Source organism: Micromonas commoda, chromosome 4, assembly GCF_000090985.2.
Source record: "Micromonas commoda chromosome 4, complete sequence".
NCBI classification, from domain to species: Eukaryota; Viridiplantae; Chlorophyta; class Mamiellophyceae; order Mamiellales; family Mamiellaceae; genus Micromonas; species Micromonas commoda.
The window spans coordinates 655,176-675,747 of record NC_013041.1 but is presented as its reverse complement, the minus strand read 5'-3'; the positions used below and the strand labels follow the sequence as shown (position 1 = coordinate 675,747).

General features: G+C 66.9%; 9 protein-coding genes across 9 annotated transcripts; 5 read left to right on the top strand and 4 right to left on the bottom strand.

The window, feature by feature from the left end:
* The first annotated feature begins 861 nt into the window (after window positions 1–861).
* MICPUN_108082 (predicted protein) lies at window positions 862–2,115 on the top strand. The gene has a single exon (XM_002501694.1). It carries the CDS (start codon window positions 959–961, stop codon window positions 2,060–2,062), a length of 1,104 nt encoding a protein of 367 aa, XP_002501740.1. The 5' UTR covers window positions 862–958; the 3' UTR covers window positions 2,063–2,115.
* Window positions 2,116–2,176: 61 nt separating this feature from the next.
* MICPUN_57806 (predicted protein) lies at window positions 2,177–3,432 on the bottom strand (the record flags this gene model as incomplete). The annotated part of the gene is made up of 2 exons (XM_002501308.1): window positions 2,177–2,308; window positions 2,341–3,432. The coding sequence occupies 2 exons, from the start codon at window positions 3,430–3,432 to the stop codon at window positions 2,177–2,179; spliced, it is 1,224 nt and encodes a 407-aa protein (XP_002501354.1).
* Window positions 3,433–3,524: 92 nt separating this feature from the next.
* Window positions 3,525–5,952, top strand: MICPUN_57805 (predicted protein; the record flags this gene model as incomplete). Its single annotated transcript, XM_002501693.1, has 1 exon — window positions 3,525–5,952. One exon carries the CDS (start codon window positions 3,525–3,527, stop codon window positions 5,910–5,912), a length of 2,388 nt encoding a protein of 795 aa, XP_002501739.1. The 3' UTR covers window positions 5,913–5,952.
* Window positions 5,953–6,220: 268 nt separating this feature from the next.
* On the top strand, window positions 6,221–7,611 carry MICPUN_57804 (zinc permease family; the record flags this gene model as incomplete). Its single annotated transcript, XM_002501692.1, has 2 exons — window positions 6,221–6,223; window positions 6,387–7,611. The coding sequence occupies 2 exons, from the start codon at window positions 6,221–6,223 to the stop codon at window positions 7,506–7,508; spliced, it is 1,125 nt and encodes a 374-aa protein (XP_002501738.1). The 3' UTR covers window positions 7,509–7,611.
* Window positions 7,612–7,659: 48 nt separating this feature from the next.
* On the bottom strand, window positions 7,660–7,962 carry MICPUN_80643 (predicted protein; the record flags this gene model as incomplete). Its single annotated transcript, XM_002501307.1, has 1 exon — window positions 7,660–7,962. The coding sequence occupies one exon, from the start codon at window positions 7,960–7,962 to the stop codon at window positions 7,660–7,662; it is 303 nt and encodes a 100-aa protein (XP_002501353.1).
* A 1,032-nt stretch (window positions 7,963–8,994) lies between these two features.
* On the bottom strand, window positions 8,995–15,727 carry MICPUN_57801 (set domain protein). Its single transcript, XM_002501306.1, has 2 exons — window positions 15,405–15,727; window positions 8,995–15,288 (listed from the first exon to the last, which is right to left on the bottom strand). Exons 1-2 carry the CDS (start codon window positions 15,666–15,668, stop codon window positions 9,052–9,054), a joined length of 6,501 nt encoding a protein of 2,166 aa, XP_002501352.1. The 5' UTR covers window positions 15,669–15,727; the 3' UTR covers window positions 8,995–9,051.
* A 574-nt stretch (window positions 15,728–16,301) lies between these two features.
* On the top strand, window positions 16,302–17,582 carry MICPUN_105435 (predicted protein). The gene is made up of 2 exons (XM_002501691.1): window positions 16,302–16,822; window positions 17,040–17,582. The coding sequence occupies exons 1-2, from the start codon at window positions 16,483–16,485 to the stop codon at window positions 17,288–17,290; spliced, it is 591 nt and encodes a 196-aa protein (XP_002501737.1). The 5' UTR covers window positions 16,302–16,482; the 3' UTR covers window positions 17,291–17,582.
* Window positions 17,583–17,804: 222 nt separating this feature from the next.
* Window positions 17,805–19,088, top strand: MICPUN_100026 (predicted protein; the record flags this gene model as incomplete). Its single annotated transcript, XM_002501690.1, has 1 exon — window positions 17,805–19,088. The coding sequence occupies one exon, from the start codon at window positions 17,805–17,807 to the stop codon at window positions 19,086–19,088; it is 1,284 nt and encodes a 427-aa protein (XP_002501736.1).
* Window positions 19,089–19,205: 117 nt separating this feature from the next.
* MICPUN_52762 (predicted protein) lies at window positions 19,206–20,294 on the bottom strand (the record flags this gene model as incomplete). The annotated part of the gene is made up of 1 exon (XM_002501305.1): window positions 19,206–20,294. One exon carries the CDS (start codon window positions 20,292–20,294, stop codon window positions 19,206–19,208), a length of 1,089 nt encoding a protein of 362 aa, XP_002501351.1.
* Window positions 20,295–20,572: the final 278 nt, after the last annotated feature.

Below are 20,572 nucleotides of genomic sequence, written 5' to 3'. Positions count from 1 at the left end.
CCCGCCGCCCCCGCCGGTGACGTTCGCGGCTCCACCCGTCGCGGCGGAGTCGGCGGAGTCGGCGTCGCCGTCGCGGGAGATGGCGTTCCAGCCGTTGCCGGAGTCGCCGACGGCGGACGTCGCGCCGCCGCGGGCGACCCGACCGCCCCCGCCGCCCAAGCCATCGCCGGTGCACGTCCCTTCGACGATTCCGCCGCCACCGCCGGCGACGGGACCGCCGCCCCCCGCCGCCCCGCCGGCGACGGGACCGCCGGAATCCGAATCCGATTCGCCCGACGTTCGCGAAGCCGCCGCGCTGCGGGAGCTCCTCGCGGAGACCCGGACGGAGGTCGACACGGCGCGTTCGGAGCTGTACGCCGCGAGGAGGATCGCCGCCGAGGCCAAGGCTGCGAGGGAACGCGCGGAGGCGGAGCGAGACGAGGGGGCGTCGAGGACGGCGCGGGCGGAGACAATCGCGGCGGAGGCGGTTGCCGAACGGGACGCGGCTGCGACCGCCGCGGCGGAGGCGAGCGCGAGCGCGGCCGAGATGCGCGCGGAGCGGGACGCGGCGGCGGCCGATGCGCGCGAACAGGCCGCGGCGAGGGCGAGGGCGGAGGAGATCGCGGCGAGGGAACGCTCCGCGAGGGAGGATGCCGAGGCGCTCGTCGGCGGCGCCGCCGCGTCCACGGAGCGGGCCGGGGGCGAGCGCGACGAGGCCGTCAGGGCCAAGGACGACGCCGTCGCGCGCGCGAGGCTGGCGGAGCGGAAGATGCAGGACGCCCTGGACGAGCAGATCAGGGCCGAGGAGGAGGCGGCCGAGCTCAGGGCTGAGCTGGAAAACGCGCGCGCCGAGCTCGCCGAGGTTCGCGCCGCCGCCCGGGGTAACCCCGGCGTCTCCTCGGCGTCATCTCCGGCTGGCGACGGATACGGCGCGGGATACTCCCAATCGGGCGGTATCTCCGCCGACGAGGCCGCCGCGATGGAGGTGGAGAGGTACCAGCTCGTCGCCGAGCTGCAGGCCAAGTCTCGGAAGCTCGAGGAGGCCAAGGCGGAGGCTGATAGGCTCCGCGGCGTTGGGGACGACGCCGCCGCGAGGGCGAACAAAGCCGAGCAGGAGAGGGACCTCGCCGTCGCGAAGATCGAGTCGCTCGCGTCCGAGCTCGAGGCGACGCGGGAGTCGCAGCGGCGTGCGGCTGCGGACGCCGGTGACGTCGCCGAGGCACTCGCCGGTGAGCGAAAGAAGCTCGCCGCCGCGGAGACCCGCGCGGCGGAGGCGGAGCGTGAGCTCGCGTCTGCGCTCGCCGCGCTCGCCGACGCCGCTTCACCGGTCGGACAACACCGGTCGGACGCGGGGGATGCGGGGGTCGACCGTCGTCCGTCGACCGTCCAAGAGGCCGTCGCCGCCGTGCGTCGCGATGCGGACGCGAGGATCGCCGCCGCGGAGGAGGTGGCCTCGACGGCGGCGGCTGCGCTCAAGGCTGAGCGGTTGGAGCGGGGGGGCGCCGAGGAGGCGCTTCGGTCCAAGATTCGAACCATGGACGCGGCGCAGGACAGGCTCCTGGCCGAGATCGACGCCGCGACGGGTGAACTGGAGCGGCTCGACGCGGAGCTCGACGCGACGGAGGAGAGGGCGAGGGCCGCGGAGGAGAGGGAGAGGGAGGCGCTGGGTGGCGTCGCGGCGGCGGCGATGAAGACGGATCGGCTCATGGAGATGCTGACGGAGCAGGAGGAGTGGGAGAGGGAGGCGGCCGAGGCAGCGGCGGCGGCGGCGCGGGAAGGGGCCGCGAACGGCGCGGGAGTGTCCGCATCGGCTCCGGCCACGCCCGCCAAGGATTCCGGGGTCCAGGACGGGGACGAGGACTCGACGCCGGGGGCGGCGAGAACCGTTCCGGCTACGCCCGCGCAGGGCCACCAGGGCGCGGGCCGGGCATCCACCGCGTCAGTGAAGCTCGCGGCGGACATTTTGCAGGGAAGCGACCTGGGGCGCGCGTACCACCCGCTGCTGGCGTCCATCGAGGCGCGGTTGCTGCACCTGCAGAGCGAGAAACTGGACGTACCCCTCGCGGATGTGCCGGTGTCGTGACGAACCGGAACAGAGCCCTCTCCTCGTTTGTAGAGAAATCGTAACATCTATCGACCCTTGTTCCCCTCCGCGATGCGGCTCATGGTGAGCATGACGGGTCCCTCCGCGACTCCCCTATCCTCCACGGCGAGGCGCAGCAGGTCCTCCTCGTGCGCCGATAGCCTCCGCCTGCCCCCCTCCGAGAGCGCCGCGGCGGCCACGGCGTCCAGCGCGGCGACTCGACACTCCCTCCACGCCCCGCCTCGCCTCGCCGCGAGCTCAACCAGCGATGAAATCACGCTCGGGTGCGACGCCACCGCCGCCGCGCTCGCCCCAGCGCCATCGCCCCCGCTGGACGCCATCGCGTGCAGTGCGCGAACGCACGCCGCGCACATCCTCGCGTTATTAACGGCGTCCTCCCCACCCCGGTCGCCGCCAAAACCGCCAAACCCGCCGATCCGCGTCGCGGCGTTCACGTTCGACGCGAGGGCGCCCACCGCGCGGGACGTCCACGAATCGTCCCTCCACCCGCTAAATCCCTCGATCGTGCCCGTCGCGGCGAAACCGAGGAGACCCGCCGCCGCGCACCTGAGGTCCGCGTCGGCGGCGGCGGTTTCCCTCTGGTCGTCGGCGGCGTCGCCGGGCGCTTCGTCGACCGAGAGGGACGGTGGTGGGGCCTCCAGGGCCTCCAGCGCCGCGTCCGCGAGGCGTTGGGTCGGACGCAACAGGCACGGGGCGTTCAACGGCGCGTCGTCGTCCAGCCACGCCAGGTTCACGAGCACGTCCGCCGCGTCAGCCGCCGCCCGGGGATCCGCGCGTCGTTCCCCGCCGTGAATCGTCCCGCCCGTCTCCGCGTCGGACCCGGCGTTGAAAGCGGCGACGTATCGGACCAGGAGGGGCGCCAGGGCCCCGTCCGCGTCCATCGCCATGGCCGCACGGTTTCCCGGGGTCAGCGACAGGTTCCGAAGGACGTTCAGCGCCGCCGCGGCGAGCTCCCCGGCCAAGGCGCGCTCGGGCTCGTTCGTGCCGGCGAGCGCCTCCACCTCGGCCCAGAGCTCGTGGTCCTCCACGGCGCCCGCCGCGGTCCTCCCGGCGCCCGCCGCGGCCCAGCCCGGGGTCCCACCGCGCCCGGCGTCGAACTCCAGGCCGCCTCGCACCACCTCGCAGAGCGCCCCGGCGAGCCCCGGCCAGTCCTGGGTCGACATCGGATCGGTCGCGTCCGCCGAGATCACGGTGAGGGCGTTCATTGCCGCGGCGATGGGGCCGCTCAGGCCGCTGCGCAGCTGCGATACCACGCGCCGCGCGTCCTCGGGACCCATGTGCGGTACCTCGAGGTACGGACCCGTGGAGGGCCGGATCAACTCCGAGCATCGGCGCGCGTACTCCTCCATCGCGCGAGCTAAAGTGCGCCGGGGGTGAAGATCTCGAGACACAGGCACGACAGCCGGCGCGCGCCGAGGGACGGGAAATCGGGGCGGCGGCGATGTCCGGACGGACGGCGACGGTCGCGGCGCTCCTCGCGGCGCTCCTCCTCGCGCGTTGTCCCGCGTGCTCGTCCACCGTCTCGTCGCCCGGCGCGCCACCCGCGCGGGAGCACGAGTCGTACTTCGAGGGATGGGGCGAAGGGTACGACGCGGACGACGGGCCGCGCGCGGCTCTGGCCAACGCGGCGCAGATCGCCGCCGACGTCGACCCATCCCCGGTGGAGGACGACATCGACGCCCTCGACCAGCCAGCTGCGAAGCTCGAGGTGCGCGAGGTGCGCTGGGAGGACGAGGAAGCGACGAGGTCGAAGCTGGGGCGCGCCGAATTCCCCGACGGCGACGGGGACGGCTTCCGGTCCGTCTACCCGCTGACTCCCACGCCCGGGGTGGACGACGTCTCCACGCCCATCACGACGGAGGAGTGGTTCAGGCGTCCGCGCGTGCCCCCGACGCCCGTGCGCCGGCGGGGCGGACTGAGCGACCCGCCCTCGGGAACGCTCGGGTGGGATCCCTCGGCGAGGGCCGCGCTGGAGGCGGAGCTGCGGCGCCTGCAGTTCCCCGCCTCGTGCGACGACGCCGCCGTGCTCGCGGTCCCGCTGGAGATGTGCCCGCTGGGTTGCAGGGTGCACATCTTCCTGCAGCGCGCGCTGATCGCCTCGGTGACGCTGGGTCGCACGCTGGTGCCGCTCCCGCCGTGGGACGCGGGGCTCGATCACCTGTTCCAACCCGTGACCAACTGCAGCCTTCGACCGGGCCAAAAGGGGGCGACGGAGGGGGCGCGCAGGGAGCTCGGGGAGGCGATGGAGGCGCTGACGGACCTGTTCATCCTGTCCGGGGCGCCGCACGAGAAGCTCGAGCCGCTCGAAGCGAGTTACAGGGGGGATAAAAAAAACCCGGCTCGCGCCGTGGACGGTTGGCTCGCGGGTCTTCGCGAGCTGATGCGGGAGCAGCACGCCAGCGAGCAGTTCCTGGGCGACGAGCACTGGAACAAGAACTCGCCGCGGTGGAAGCGCGCGGCGGCGACGCTCGCGCCGTACACGGTAGGACGCGCGTCGGTGAAGGACGACGGGAACGCCGCCGAGGCGAATGACATCATCGTGTGCAGCAACGGACGGTGCGACAACGCGGCGACGGCGCGCGGCGCGTGCGTCAGACCCGAGGGATGCCCCGGCATCGGACTGAACAACGATCAGTTCCCCGACGTTCTCTGGCGGATCATGCGGAACCCCGCGGCCGGGGACGCGCCCGGTTTTTGGCTGTCGAACCAGCCGGAAGGGGAGCCCGCGCCGATTGAGTACAGCCCGACGCCGGAGGATGCCGCGCGGATCATCGAGGCTTTCGACGACCAAAGGGCCTCCGTCGCGGGCGAGGTGCAGGCGATGCTGAGGGGCGACGACGAGGAAGAGCCCGGGCGGGGTTTACTACCGCTGCCGGGGTACCCTTATCCTCGCGCGGTGTCCGTCCCAGAGCTGCCCCCGCGGATAACGGTTTTCCCGCCCGGCTCATTTGCCGACGGGTGCAACGACTGGCCGTCCGCGTGCCAGCCGCACTTCGCGCTGCACGCCATGCTCACCTCGTGGATCCTCACGCGCCCCCTCGCGGCCGTCGCCGGGTTCATAACCCCGGCGACGTTCAGAAACCTTGACCGGATCGCTCACCCGGTTGTCACCCTCCAGGTGCGCCGCTCCGACAAGATGGGCGAGGATCCCTTCTACAACATCCACGAGGGATACAGGGACCTGGCGACGTACGTCCGGGCCCTGGACGACGCGGCGACGGCCACGGGCAAGTGCTTCAAGACGGTCTTCTTGATGACCGACGCCAAGCACGCGGTGTTGGAGCTGCGGCGGATGCACGCCGCCGGAAACCTGACGGTGTGCGGAGAGAAACCCGCGTTGGTCTTCTCGGATGCGATCGCCGCGGACAGGGAGTACAGCGTACCGGTGTTCGTCGACAGCCTCGTGGGGCGCAGGGGTAACGAGAGCGCGGTGGAGGCTGTCCGTCGCGAGCGTCTGTTTGCCGCGGAGCTGTGGGTGGCGGCGAAGTTCTCCGACTACGTGGTGGGCGACGCGAGCAGCAACGTGTTCATGCTGCTGCTGGAGGCGGTCGCCGCGAGGAAGGGGATCGCGGACATACCCAGGCTCGTGTCGTGGGCGCCCGGGGAGGAACATCACGACCACGTCGCACGGTGCCCGCGGCACGACCCGGTGACCCACCGATGCTACTGGATGTCGTCCATAGGCGCTTCGCTGCAGGAGGGGTGGCACAGCGTGCTGCTCGCGAACCCGTGGGTGAACGGGGAGAGTCGCGCGGTGCGGTACGCCATGCGCGAGGGGCCCGAGGGGGTGGAGAGGCTGCTGGGCAAGAGGACCGAGCGGGAGCGATAGATAGAAGGGTCTTTTTAGTTTGCAAACAAAGTCCAAGGTGATTTTTTTGTGGTTATTTGCCGGGTGGATACAGAACCGTACAATGCAAGAAAAGTTAGAGTGGATCTCCATATCCCCCCACGGAGCAAAAAGTTCTGATCCTCCGGGTTTCTGATTGGTCAACATGACATACGAAAGAAAAAAGAGCGGCCCGGGGAGGAGCGCGACGCAAACACCCGTTCGACGCGGCCGACACGTCGCACCGCGTCCATCGCGCACGGGCGGAATCATCTTTCGTGCGGGGGTCGTACGGCTAAACCGGGAATATCATGGTGCGCGAGCGCGATTGCCCCCCCCTCTCCGCGCCGCGCATGCGCGCCCCCTCGAAACCCGATTGTCTCGGGAAACCACCGCGCCGACACGCGTGTGCCCGTCGCCCGGAGCCCGAACCGACCCGATCTTCTGACGCCTCATTCCTTTCGTCTTATCCATCAGGGAGTAGCCCAGGGCAACGTCGGCCTTGCCTTCGGGCTCGTCATCTTCGCTGGCCTGACCACGACGATTGGCAGCGCCTTCGTCTACTGCACGTCGTACGCCAACACCAAGGCTCTCGCCGCCGCGCTCGGGGCGAGCGCCGGGGTGATGCTTTACGTCTCCTTCGTCGAGATCTTCGCCATTAAGGCCATCGAGGGGTTCGAGGCTGCCGACCCGGAGCACGGCTCCAAGTTGGCGGTGCTGTGCTTCTTCTGCGGCATCCTGGCAACCTTCGGCCTCGACGCGCTGGTGCATCAGATTGGCAAGACGCAGCAACAGTGGACGGGTGCGGACGACGAGGCGGACAAGGTGTGCGTGTGCCACGCGGATCCGAACGACGTCATCGACATGCTCTCCGGCGAGCGCGCGATGTGGTCCGACGCGGCGGCGGCGACGCACGACGTCATCCTGGAGGCGGATGGCATCAAGGTGACAACGCCAAAGGGGGGCTCGGGCGCCAACCATCCGTTCGGCAGGGCATCGGAGGCGCCGATGCACGAAGGCATGAACGGGCACTCTAAAGAAGGCATGAACGGGCACTCTAAAGAAAGGGGGAGCGACAGCGACTTTGAGAACATGCTGTCCAACGCGGTGATTGACTCGATTGACACGCCGTCGAAGAAGCACCTGAAGCGGATGGGCTTCCTGACTGCGTGCGCCATCGCGCTCCACAATTTCCCGGAAGGTCTCGCCACTTTCGTCGCGGCCCTGGCGGACGCCAAGCTCGGGGTCGCACTCGCGGTTGCGATCGCCGTGCACAACATTCCGGAGGGTATCTGCGTCGCCATGCCGGTGTACTACGCGACGGGGTCGAAGTTTAAGGGTTTCATGTGGTCCTTCGTCTCGGGCATCAGCGAGCCCATCGGCGGGCTGGTCGGGTACCTCATCCTCTACGGTAACGGGATGAGCGATAGGGCGTACGGCGCATTGTTCGCGTGCGTGGGGGGGATGATGGTTTACATCTCCCTGAAGGAGCTCCTGCCGACGGCGCTCAAGTATGACCAGCACGACCACTACGTCACAAACTGCATGTTCGGGGGCATGGCAATCATGGCGCTGTCCCTCATCCTGTTCCAGATCTGAGAAGCGGGCGTTAATTATTATTGGAGATGACAAGGGAGGGACGCGGCGGGGAAACACGGCGGGATTGTACCGCTAAAATTTAATACAAGACAACTATCAAGCCGCATCGCCGAGCACGCTGCCCTAGCACTCAAGGTTTCCAAGCTACAGCTCACTTCGAGTCAGCGTCCATGGGAGCCGGTTGCTTCGCCTTGAAGTCCGCCACCGCCGTGTCGAAGGTATCATGTACATGGTCACACACGGAGATGATATCCAGCAGCGCGTCCCTCATCGCCGCGGTCGCGGTCACCTCCCCCGTTGTCTGCACGCGCACATTCACGGATTTCTCCATCGGGTGCGGCACGCTGTACCCCGCCAGCGACACCTGCGGGTTCTTGTTCAGCATGTACCGCACGGCGTTACCCATCGTGTGGTCCTCATCCTTGAGCGTAAATGTCTTCTCGTACACCGACATGCCGCGCGAGCCGCTCCGGGTCCCGACCAGTGATTCCCGCCGCCGACCTCGACGCCGACAAGAAAATCCTCATGTCGCGTAGCACTACTTCTGGCAGTACCCTCTTCTCTCGTTTCCCAGAGGGACGTTGTTCATACGGAGGCGAGATATTTCGGCTCTTATTTCAAAATAGAGCATATCGGCGAGACTGCGAACCAGTGGGCTCGGGCAATCGGGGATCAACGACTCCCATGACTCACGCATTCACGAGTTACGACATTCACGACCTGATCCAGTCAGCTCCCTTCTCGCTGTTCGTTCTCGTCGGAGAGGCCTCGTTCTAGGCCGACACAGGTCAGGCACGCGAGGTCCTCACGTCTCGCGCCACAGCCATTCGACCACGATGCTCGTCGCGATGACTTTCGGCGGCTCGCTCGTCACCGGGTCGAGGGCCTCCGGCGCCCGCTCCGGAGGCGCACGCCTTCAAACATCCCGCGGGCGATCGGTCAGCCTCGTGACCCGCGCCCAGGAGGGTGGGTCCCAGCGTCCCGTGGGCGGAGGCGGGGACAACGGTCGCATGCACGTCCCGACGGATGCATTTGGGGGCATGAGCCCGGAGTACAAGGCGGCGTCGGCGCTGAAGAACCTCTTCACGATGGTGGCGGTGCGCGTGGTGATGGCGCAGGAGCAGGGCTACGACAACGAGGGAGGCGCGATGACACCGACGTACAAGGGCCTGCAGGACTTCCTCGCGGAGAACCCTCTGCGCGACGGCAACAAGTGGCTGGAGCAGCTCATGCATCACGACGACAACAACATGCGGCTCACCGCGCTCAGGCTGCTCGAGGTGAGGAGGGCGTACGCGAGCGGGCAGTTCGACTTCGGGGGGATGCACGACCTGGCCGTCGCGGAGCTGACAAAGGAGAACGACAGGCTCATGGCGGACTACGTGAAGGATAGCATGAACCTGCCGGACGCGGGCTTCGGAGAGGACGGGATGAATCACTGATGAGGAGTGGAGGAGGTGAGGTGAAGAGAGGATCATGAGCCATTGTTGACAGATTGATGATTGTTTTCAAATCTTTTTCGTGTCTATGTTCGAGGGGATTCTCAGCACAGGAATCCCCGGCAGTTGTTCGCCCCGCAGTAGCACGGCACCTTGCCGCTCTCAGCATCGAATCTGTAGTTGTACGTCAGCTCCTGCCCTGGGTGCACGTCGATGCGGGTGAAGAAGAATATCCGAGAGTCACCGTCCAAGGCGACCAGCTTTGTGTACATGTTCGGGGTGCAGCTGTGGTTGGTGAACCTGGCGATGGAGCCCTTGACGGTGGTGTCAATGACTGTCTTATCGTCCGCGGCGAGGAGGTATACGTCATGGCCCGTGCGTTCGTACACCTTCTCCCGCAGGTCCGCCACGCTGGGACGCAGGCGCTCGCCCACGTACTCGACAACCATGGACCCGGCTTTCAAAAACTGCTTCGCGATGAGGCCCCAGCCGTGGATGTTGCTCTTCCCGAAGGTGAGGCGCTCGCGTCGCAGGCGCAAGCACTCGGCCACGCGCTCGCGCACGCCCTTGCCCTCGTCCACGATCTTGGCAGCCTCGGCCATGGCCGCGACGGCGACCGCGCCGGTGGTCTTAGCCGCCAGCCGTGACGCAACCTCAGCCTCCCACTCGCTCGGCGTGAACACCGTCGACTCGGGGAGGCCCACGCCTTCTGCCCTCGCCGGGTCCTTGCCGGACTTCACGCCGCCACCGACGCCGCCCGCACCCGGCGCGGCGTACCCGTGCGAGTTGTTCCCTCCCTTGCTCCTGAGCTTGGCGCCGTTGACCTTGTAGGGGATCAACTCGACGAATTCGCGCTTGCCGCTCCTGGGCGGCGGCCCCCGGTGCACCTCGTCGCCCTTCTTCCATCCCTTCATCGGCTTCAGCCTACGGTAGGTCTCCTCTTCCTCCTCGAGCTCCCCGCGCTCTTTCATCTGTTTCAGCTTGGATCGCTTCGGGCCAAACTGCCTAACCTGCCTGGGTGCGCGCCTGGCCGCGACGGCGATGCCGAAGCCCTCTAACCACCGTCCCACGGGCATCGTCTTGTGCCCTTCAAGCACCACCCGCACCGACGCCTTCCACTTCTTCGCCTGGCCCATGTCGCAGTGGATCTCCCACCGGTTGGGCTCCTGCAGGGACTCTTCGTGCCTCCCTTCCTCCGTGGCGATCACGCAGGTCGGGCACAGGCACCTGATCATACCGGTCCGCGGGTGATAGTCGCCAACCTTGTGGCGGCAGATGACGGTGACCACGTCGGGGAGGTCGTCAGGAAGGACACCCTCCAGGCCGTTATCGATGACGGGTTTCTCCTCCTCCTCTTCGCCGTCGCCGCACACGGTGCCGTCGGCGTACATGCTGAGGGGCGCCTCACCGCGCTCGGCGGCGGCGATGCGAACGGAAACTTCCTCCTCGCCAAACTCGGGCTCGGCTTCACACGTGTTCCTCGTCGGGTCGCCGGAGCGACGGCACGTCCACGGCGCCGGCGGGGCGGCTCGCGCGGCGGCTCGCGCGGCGGCGCCGGCGTCTCCGCGGTCCGCCGCCTGCTTAGCCTCCAACGCGGCTGCGGCGGCGGTCGCCTTCTCCCGCTCCAGTTCGGCCACGACGGACTCCGGGACGCGACGCCACTTGCAGCACTCGACGTTCCCGCAGCGAAGCCACGCCTCCTTCTCCCTCACGCGACCGGGGGTCTCGGGGGCTTCCTCGGGCTTAACCTCGGGAGCCTCACCGTCTTCCTCCTTGACTACCGGCGCCTGGTGAGTGCCTTTCTTGGCGGGGGCCGCCTTGGACAGCGCCAGCATGGACTGCAGGCCGGTGAGCCCGCGCCTGGAACCCTGCACGCTCGCCTTGGCCGGCACCTCGGGCGCGGGCATGAACGTCAGGTCCGGCTCGTCGTCGTCGCCCTCCTCCCCTCCCGGCCACTCCGTCTGCACGCGATTGAGCGCGTACCACTCGTGCGTGCCGTCGTCGTGGAGCACGAGGTGCCTGCATCCGCCGCGTGAGGACTTCATGTCCTGAACCACGCCGGATATCCACACCGGGGGCTTGTTCGGCGCGCCTCCGAGGATGAGCTGCGCACCCTTGGGACCGGCGTTGCAGTTGATGCGAATGCGACGGCCGACGAGCGCTCTGGCCTTCTCCTCGATGTTGTCGGAAGCCTTCTGCAGGTCCAGGTCCAGGTCGATGGTGAGACCCGCGAGGGCGGACTTGCCGCGGTTTGCCTTCTGGTGCGGGACCCTCGGCTTGGGTGGCGCCTTGGGCTTGCCGTCATCCTTGGGGCGGCCGCGCTTCCGCGACTTCTGAATAACTTCGACGTGAAGGCCATTATCATCCAGCCACTGACCAAAGGGAACCTCGATGCGATCGGGTTCCGCCTCGCCCTCCGGCGCAGCCTCCGGCTGCAGCTTCGGGTCGATGACGACGATGGACTGTTTCCATTTTTTGGCGTGTGCCATCCCCGCGTGCATCTCCCACCTATTCGGCTCGAAGATGCCCAGCCTTTCCCCGGTCTTACCCTTCGGCTCCTCACGCTCGCGAACGCATCGACCGCACTCGCACTCGATGAGGTTATCGCGCGGGCGAAACACGCCGCGGAAGCTCTTGCAGATGACCGGCACGTCGGGGAGATCAGAGAGGGGCTGGGCGGGCTCATCCGGGGGCTCCTTGGATCCATCCCCGTCTTCTGTCCCCTCAGCCTTGACCTCCGTGTCGGTGTTCTCATCCTTCTCATCCACGTCCATGGCGTCGGTCGCATCCTCGTCCTCGTCGTCCTGCCCGTCGGCCGCGTCCTCGTCGTTCTCCCCGTCGCTCGCGGCCATCGCTGCAGCCAGCGCCTGTTCCGGCGTCATCGCGGGCGCCTCCCGCTTGACGCCTGGGGACTCCTCGATGGGCGACGGGACCATCATCGCGGCGGCGATCATCGCCTCCGGGAACCTCGGGCTCTCGGCCTCGAGCTTCACCTCGGACACGATTGGATTATCCGAGAAGACGGCGGAGGGCAGGTCGCCGTCGTCCTCTTCCACCGCGGCGAGCGCATCCTCGAATCGGACGCGCTTCGTCGGCGGCGAGTCGGCGCCCCCGTAGCCGCCCGCCGCCGCAATTGCGAGGTGCTCCTCAGGATCCGCTGACTTTCCGTTGTCTTCGGCGTCCCAGTCATCGTTCTCCACGTCCTGCAGCTCCTTGACGCCGTCATCTTCGTCGTCGTCGTCAGCCTCGGAGGAGGACTCTTCGTTGCCCTCCTCCTCCTCTTCCTCCTCCTCATCATCCTCAGCTGCCGGCTCTTCCTCCTCCGCGATTATCTCGGGTGGATTGAGATCATTGTCGTCGTAGAAGGGGCACTGGTCGCCCATCGCGATCCTCGCGTCGATGTCGTCGTCCTCGAGCTCCTGTGGGACGTCGCAGCTGTTTATCCGTGGGTGTGAGCTGACGGAACAGGTCCACTCGCCCGCATCCGCCCTCGAGAACTCCTCAGCCTGCGACTGCGGCACCCGGCGCCACTTGTTGCACGACTCGCACTGTACCCATGCCTCCCTCTCGCGGCGACGTGGTCCTTTGTTTTTCCTGCCCGTGCCGTGGCCGAGGCCGTGCTGCAGGGCGCGGCGCATGTTCGGCCCGCTGTCCAGCGCCATGATAATCTCGTCACCAGCCTCGGTCCTCGGATGCCCCTGGGGGGCGTACTCCCTGCACCTGGCCGCGCCGCGGTCATCCTCCGGGGTATCCAGGGACTCATCCTCGCGAGCCTTGCGTTCCTCCTCCTCCTCCTCCGCCTTTCTCTTTTCCTCTTCTATCCGTCTCTTGACCCCCTTCGTGAGCTTCTTCGTGTGGTCCTCCCTGGCCTCCACGAGCTTCCCGTCGCGGCCGATGGATTTGCCCTCGCCGCCGCTGTACAGTGCCGCCCTCTCGGTGTCCACCCTGCAGTGGCGGTGACAGTAGCTCACCATCTGCAGCGGGGAATCCTCGTCGCCGTCGTCGTCGAGGTTTGCCTCCATGAACAAACCCGCCGCGCGCGCGCACAGGGGGTGATAGGAGAGGTAGCACCCCGGATGGTCGCACTGGATCTTAGCGCCCATGCGCTGCTTGCACACGGTGCACAGCAGCTCCCACCGCTCGCGCTGGATCGTGTGGATCTGATCGATGGGTTCCATGCGGTCCACGTCAACGACCGTGGTCTCGGGGATCCACTGGCAGCACGCGCTGTGACACCACACGCCGGGCTTCGTGGTTGGCTTCAGCGCTCCGCCCTCTACGGGGCACAAAACGCACAGTGGAGTCTCGGAAGTGTCGCCGCCGGTGTGCTCACACGCGTTGCAGAGGAACCCCACGGCGTCGTCGGGGATCTCGGGAATGCCGTAGCAGCTCTGGTGGACGGAGATGCCGCAGCCGTCGCAGGTGACGAGCTGGTCGAAGTCAAAGTCTCGGTCGTCGTCGCACACCGCGCACCTGTCCACGGACCACTGCACGCGAACCATCTGGTAGCTCCTCTTCTTCGCGCCCCCAAGCGCCGGGTACTTGCTCTTCGCGGACTTGCCTTTGCGGACCTTACCGTCGGCGTCGTCCGTCGTCCCGCTCTTTCCTGTGCGCTTGCCGCCGTCGAGCCAGCGCCCGATCGGCATCCTCGCTGGGTCCACCATCCGGATTGAAGCCTTCCATTTCTTTGCCTGTCCCATACCGGCGTGCTTCTCCCACTCCGTCGCTGACAGCGGCTTACCCTGTCCCTTGCACTGGCTGCATTGGCACAGCATCTTGAACTCTCTGACCAAGAAAGTGGCCCTGACGCCGTTGCAAACCACGTCCACCCGCTCGGGTCGGCTCATGATGTCGTCAACCTTGAAGTGCTGGCTCCAGTGCGACGCGCGGCGATCCATCCTCGGCCGCCAGCCAGCCTCCGCAGCCTCGGCCTCCTTGCCCACCAACGGCTTCCCCTCAAAGTTGTATAGTTTTCCGGTCTTTGGGTCCTTCGTAACGCCGCCGCCCATGTCGATCCTGCCGTTTTCATCCAACTCGTCCTTGTCAGCCTCTGCTCCCTGCGGCCTCACCTTGACCGCCTTGACAGCCTTCTGCTTCACCGCAGAAGAGACCGGAGTCTTTGACTTGGGCCTGTGGTTGGTTGGAAGCACTTCGTCGACGGCAAGGCCGCTCTGCTCCAGCTGCTGCTTGTACTTGCGGAACTTGACCGTCTCCTTTGCGGCGAGTTGCTCGTACCTCGTGCGCTCCTCCTTGGACACATCCCTCCAAGCCTGACCCTGCAGCTTGTACACATTCGAGAAATCAATATCCTCGCCCTCGTGCTCCTCTTTGTACCGCTTGAAGAAATCGGACCCGAATAGCTGCCAAGCGGACTTTGGACGACGCGGGATGCCGCCCGGGGCCTTGGGGTGCCTCATCGGCGGCTTCACGTGACCCATCTGTTCCTTTATCTTCCGCGCCGCGATTGAAGCCTTTGATTTGCCGGTCCCGAGAGGTCGACCCCGGGCCGGGACATTCTCATCCTTTGGCGGCCGCCCCAACTTCTTGTTTTTCTTCTTCTTCTTCTTCACCTTTCCACTCGGGCTCACGCCGAGCGCCTTGGCCTCAGCCTTGCCCGCCTTTTTTGTGGCGTGCTTGGCTTCGAGCTTGGCGCGCTTAACCGCAGCTTTCTCCGCGCTCTTCACCTCCTTCTCCCTCCGTTTATCCTCTTCCTCGTCAGCCTTGACCCTGCACCGCGGGCAGTGGTAGTCCACCTCGTCGCCCCTTTCCTGCGCCTCCATCACCGTCCTCGCGGGCTCGTCGCACGCGCAGTGCACCCAAAAGTCGCACGAGTCGCACCCGACCATCGCCGGGCAATTCGCCCACTGCCACACCCTATCGCACACCGGACAATACTGCCCCTCGCGGTGCAGCTTGGCGCACAGCCTGCACCGCCCGGTGTCCTTGTGCCCGCCCGGTGCTTCCAGCGCCATCGAGCACGACGAGCACCGCGGCGCGTCGGCGTCCTCGAGGTCGTCCCCGTCCCCGGCAGCCTCCGCCGCCGCCTCCTCCGGGTCAAACGCAACCGCCGCGCTGACGTTGTTCCCCAGCTCGGCGTAAAGCTCCTTGGCCTCGACGAGCGCCTCCCTGTACGCGGTGGGCCTCAGGCGCTTGGGGATGTTCTGCTGCTCGAGGAGCGCCAGGTTCTCGCCAAAGGGCGCGAGCTGCTCGGCGGTGGCCCAGCAGTAATCCCTGTCTCGGCCCTTGGAGGCTGACGGGCCGTAGAACTGGACGCAGACGCTGTTGGGTACCGCCTCCCTGCGGACGCCCTCGGGTGCCTCCATCACGTCGATCATGCGTCCCTGCGATGCGAACGGGGGGCGTTCGGGTCATCGGAGGTCGGGCGTGGGTCCGGCGGGGCGGTTTGGAAATCTCAGGTTTTAGGGGATTCAGTTAACGTTTTTGAAGTCGCACTCACCGGCCAGAAGGGCTGGTTGCCCTTGGTGCCCGCCCTGGCCCACACCAGATCGTTCGCGTTGTACGAGAACAGCGTCGGCTGCACCAGCGTCGGCTCCGCGCCACCCAGCGGCGCGCCCATCTGCAGGAACGCGGGCGCGTTCGGGCTCCCGTGCGCTCCTCCCTCATCGACCCCGACCCCGCTCGGCACCAGCTCCGAGGTGAACGCCGGCGCTCCTCCCTCTACGAACAGCGGCGAGGGCGGCGGCTCATCGTCACCCTCCATCTCCCCGAGCGTCTCCCCGATCCGAACCGGGGCCTATCCCGACGCACCCGTCCTCCGCGCGTCCTCGTTTTGTTGGGGGCTTGAGACACACCTCCAAATTCAATCGAGGCACAAAAGCGCAATCCAGCCCGGCGAGGAGAACCAGGCCCGCGGCTGCTCGTCAGGTGGTATCGAAATGCGAATATCGTATTCGATACCAGAATTAGATTCAAATCTAACTATTCCCCAGTGACGTGGAAGATGCGATTTGGTCAAAGAGTTCCAATATCATTGGACGACGGTTGGTTGCCCCTGTACAACTGGCCGATGGGATGACGATTGGGAAGTTTCATCGCTGGCGTAATCGAAGGCTGTGGAAGGGAAGAAGGGAAAGGGGGGGAGAAAAGGGGGTTTGTGACCCATCAATCCAATGAAAAAGGTTTTCGAAAAAGTGTTGATATTTTCGTGCCAAGTGCCAGCGTGTCAGTCGAAAATTTTCTCATAGATCCGCTCTGTCGTCGTATGGCTTCGCAGTCAGGTGTGCAGAGAGGAATGGCGAGTCCGAGGGGTAAATAAACCTCGCTTTTGTGGTGGAAAAAGACAGTCCCCGCACGTCCCGAGACCATCTGGTCACCGAAAGGTCATACCCGCACCCGCGCGTGTCAACGCCCGCAGGTCGAGCTCGATCGGTGAGGTTCCGTCAGGTTCACTCCAACGCGTTCGTCTCGCACGCCCAGCACAGCCGCGGAGGTCGCGGACGACGCCGTTGTCGGTTCTCCGGTCGCGGTTTTTTTGTTTTTTCGCGCTCGCGAAGAGGCGGGGAGAATAGCGCAAGATGGTGACCGCCGGACTGCACGCCACGTCGATGGGAGCCAAGAGCAACGGCTCCACCAACAAGCAGTGGTACTCGCTCGTTAAGCTCGACCCCTACGGGCTGGGTCACGGCGCCTGCGACGGCGAACTCGCCGAGCTCGAGGAGCTCATCCTCAGCGAGCCCGACCAGCGGGGTCTCGACGATGGGACGTTCACCGGGTTTCACGGCAGCGACGGGGACGCGAACTCCTCGCTCAGCGACGATGCGGAGGACGACTCGCGCGATGATTACCGTGTATACAAGGCGATGCCGCCGGTTCACCAGAAGCCCGGCGGTCCCTGCGACCACTGCGGAGCCGTCGGTACGTACCCCGCCACGAACCTCCATCGCGCTTTTTTGCCGCGCGCTCCCGAACCTTTTTTTCCCCGATGGCGCGCGGGGTTCCCCCCGTTCGCTCGACGCTGTCGCCCGATGCGATCACGGATATCCAGATCGCGCGCTCACCCCGAGTCGCACGCCTCTTTGATGAATGGAAGCTGACCTAGCATCTTCCCGTCCTCCGTGACCTCTATCCGCAGACTCGCCCCAGTGGAGGAGGGGTCCCGCGTCCAAGCCGATGCTGTGCAACGCCTGCGGGACCCGTTACCGCAGGACGAACAACCTCGGCCCCTCGACCCCGATGGGGCGGGTGGGGCAGGCTGCGCTGCCCAAGAAAAGGACGCCCCCCGGATCTCCCACCTCTTCGCTCAACCCGGCGAAGAAGAACCGGTGCGCGCCGACCGAGATCACGGGCATCGAGAACCTTCGTCCGAACGCCGTGCGCGCGTGAAGGGCCGTGGCTGCGAGGGCACCGGCGAAGAAATCGGACCCGAAGTTGGCACCTGTGTAAAGGTTTGTAAGTAATACGGAGTGGGGAAAGTGTGTGTGTGAGAGAGAGAGAGTCAGAGGGTGTGGTGGGTGAACAAGTGGGTGTGGTGAGAGGCGAGGGGAGACGCGTCGCGCTGTAGCGATGATCCCCCTCCAAGGCACGACGAGCGCGGCGACGACGACGTGAAAACCTGTGAAAAAAGCAGCTAAAAAATCATAGCACGAGTAATATTATAGCGAAGGCACCAACGCCACACGAGCTCGCGCAGCGTCCGGTTCGAACGTCGCCTCAGACCCCGACCTCGTCCTCGTCGAGTCCGGTGTCCTCGAGCGCCGGCGCCATGTCCTGCGCCACCCTGAGTCGCGCTACGAATCCGACCCTCGACGATGTCAAATCGCGAATTGCGTCTCGGGGGGCGAATCGTTCGACCCTCGTTCGCCCCGCCGGCTCCGCGGCCTTCGCAGGGACCGTCGCGATGCCCCGCGTCTCATCCGACGTCGCCCCGCGTCGATGCTCCGTCCCCCGGGCGCGCTCCCGGTGGGCGCTCGTGGCCGGCTCGAATCGAACCGCCGAGGGTTCTTCCGAGGGGCGTTCTATTCCCAAATGGTGGGACGTCGGCGGGAGATTGAACGACGCCGTGAAACGCGACCAGAGGTCCGAGCACGGCTACCTCGAGCACGAATCGACCCCCGTCGTCCTCTTCGACAAGCGGAGCAACTTCAACGGCCGGGTTCGTGTCGTCGCGCACGGACCGTGGCGATCCCTCCGCTTCAACGACGTCGAGCAGGGTCTCACGTACATCCGCGGGGACTGGAGCGACGCCCAAGCCGCGGGGGACGGCGAGGCGGACACCGAGGTGCTCGGTTACTTCTACCTCCGGACGATGGCGGCGGCGGCGGCGGCGATGTGCAGGCTCGACGGGAACCTCGATCTCACCCAGCGCGGCGGGCGGGTGGTGTGCGTCGGGCTGGGAACCGGCGCGTTACCCGCGTTCATCGCGCGCAAGTTCCCCGCCGCCGTCGCGGAGGTGTGCGAGATCGACCCAGTCGTCGTCGAGGCGGTTCGCGATTTCCACGGGCTGCCCAAGCTGCCCAAGCTTCCGGGTCCTTGGGGCGATAAGCCGGTGCCCGGGAACCTCCCTCCCGGCGTGGGGGTGTGCATGGGTGACGCGGGTGAGTTCATGGAACGGGCGGCGCGGGCGGTTGAGCGGGGTGACGCGCCCACGGCGTCGGTCGTCTTCCTCGACGCCTTCGACGGCGACGGCGAGGTCCCGTCGCACCTGTCCTCGCGCGACTTCCTCGCCAAGTGCGACCGGGTCCTGGCGCCCGGCGGGTGCTTGATCGTCAATCTGTTCAACGGTCCCGAGGGTTCGAAGCAGCGCGCACGGATCGAGGACGTCGCGCTGAACCTCGAAGCAGCCGTCGGGTTGGTGACGACCTTTCCGGTTGAGTTTCCGGTCAACGTGGTGCTCGCGGCGAGGAAGGAGCGGACGGACGGATTCGGCGATCAGGAGGACCCGCGGTTCACCCGCAAGGAGCTCAAAACCGCGGGCAGGGAGATATCCAAGGAGCTCGGGTTCGAGTGGGACGCGGGGGACATGCTCGCGAAGGCGTACTGGGTCGAGACCGACGGAGGCGCCTCGTTCAAGGAGAGGCCGGCGGGTCTGAGCCTCAACCCACTGAGCGGGTTTGTCAACCGCATGGGCACGACCATGCCGGATGAGTGGGTCGAGGAGGATAACAAGGAAGTGTACTACTAACGGGGGGGCGCGAGGTGAAGGCTCATGTATGTGTGTGGAGAGTATTATCAAACCGCGCAAAGTTCTGACCCCGCGCCTGTACAGCGTTAATATTTTGGAGCTCCCTCGCGCAGTTTCTCACTGCGGGCGCTCGTACTGGGTCACATTGGTCTCGGTGTTCCAGTAATACACCTGGCCGTTCGCGCTCAGCTCCTGCCAGCCCGGGGGGAGGCCCGTCGCGCCGGTGGGGGCGGGCCCGCCGCCGCCGCCGCCGCCGTAAGCCGCGCCCTGCTGCTGCTGATAGCCCCCGTACTGCGCACCCTGGTCGTATCCGCCCTGGGCGTACCCCTGGCCGTAGCCGCCGCCGTAGCCGCCCTGCTGCTGGTAGCCGCCGCCGTAGCCGCCCTGCTGCTGGTAGCCGCCGCCGTAGCCGCCCTGCTGCTGGTAGCCGCCCGGCTGGGCGTAGCCGCCGCCGTAGCCGCCTCCTCCTCCACCCCGCCCGCCGCCGCCGCCCGGCCCCGGCCCGGCGCTGCCCGTGGTGTTGAAGTTGTGGATGATCTCCTCGATGGCCGCCGCCGCCGCCTCCACCGCCTGCGGGTGGCCGGTGATCTCGACGTCGCGCGTCTCGTTTCTCACCTTGATCTGAGCGCCCGTCCGCTCGCGAAGGGCGCGGATGTTCTGCCCGCCTTTGCCGATGATGCGCGACTCCACGCCCGCGCAGGGGATGATCCTCGAGGCACCGCCGCCGGCCGGGGCCTGACCGGGAGCGTCGCCGACGACGTATCCGCTGCCTCCCGCCGCCAGCGCCGCGTTGGCGGCGTCCATGATGGACCGAATCTCCGCGGCGCACTGCTCTGCTCCCGCGCCGGACACCTCCGTGATGCCCTGGTCCTTTTTCACCTGGATCCTCACCTGGTACTGGTCCTGCATCCTCATGATGTTCTGCCCGCCGCGGCCGATGATGCGACCCTCGTGGCCCGCGGTCTGGAGCGTGATGGGGGCGGGTCCCTCGACTGCTCCGGGGGCATCCGCCACGGGCGCGGCGGGCGCCGCGCCCTCGGCCGGGGGCGCGTCGAAGCCGGACGTGCGCTGGCGCTGCGCGGGGTTCTCGAATGCGTCGGGGGGGAGCATGTCATCGCCCTCGCGGTCGCGCTTGACGCCGCGGTCGTCGTCGCCGCCGGACATGGCCGCGGCTTTGTCGGCGATGGCCTGCGCCTTGGCCTTCATCGCCTCAAAGTCGATCGCGGCGGGCGCGGCGGGTTCGGGCTCCGCGGGAGGCGCGGCGGCCTCGGGCTCGGGCTCGGGCTCGGCGGCGGCCTCGGGCTCGGGCTCGGGCTCGGCTTGAGGGGGAGCCTCGGGCTCGGGTTCCTGAGATCGCGGCGAAGAATTGGGGGATGATTAATCGTCGGCTCATTTGCGGTGGGAATCGTGGGTTTTGCGCGTGGATCCGAGGGTGCGGGCGGCGATCGAGCGGTTCTTTGGGTGATGCGTGACAACGATCGAGG

What these genes read in the sequence shown, in the direction of transcription:
- MICPUN_108082 (XM_002501694.1), top strand. Translation starts at nt 959, where the DNA reads ATGGAGGTGGAGAGGTACCAGCTCGTCGCCGAGCTGCAGGCCAAGTCT.
- MICPUN_57801 (XM_002501306.1), bottom strand. Translation starts at nt 15,668, where the DNA reads ATGGAGGGTGACGATGAGCCGCCGCCCTCGCCGCTGTTCGTAGAGGGA. An exon ending in GCAACCAGCCCTTCTGGCCG is followed by an intron (nt 15,289 to 15,404) that starts GTGAGTGCGACT and finishes TTCGCATCGCAG; the next exon opens with GGACGCATGATCGACGTGAT.
- MICPUN_105435 (XM_002501691.1), top strand. Translation starts at nt 16,483, where the DNA reads ATGGTGACCGCCGGACTGCACGCCACGTCGATGGGAGCCAAGAGCAAC. An exon ending in CGACCACTGCGGAGCCGTCG is followed by an intron (nt 16,823 to 17,039) that starts GTACGTACCCCG and finishes CTCTATCCGCAG; the next exon opens with ACTCGCCCCAGTGGAGGAGG.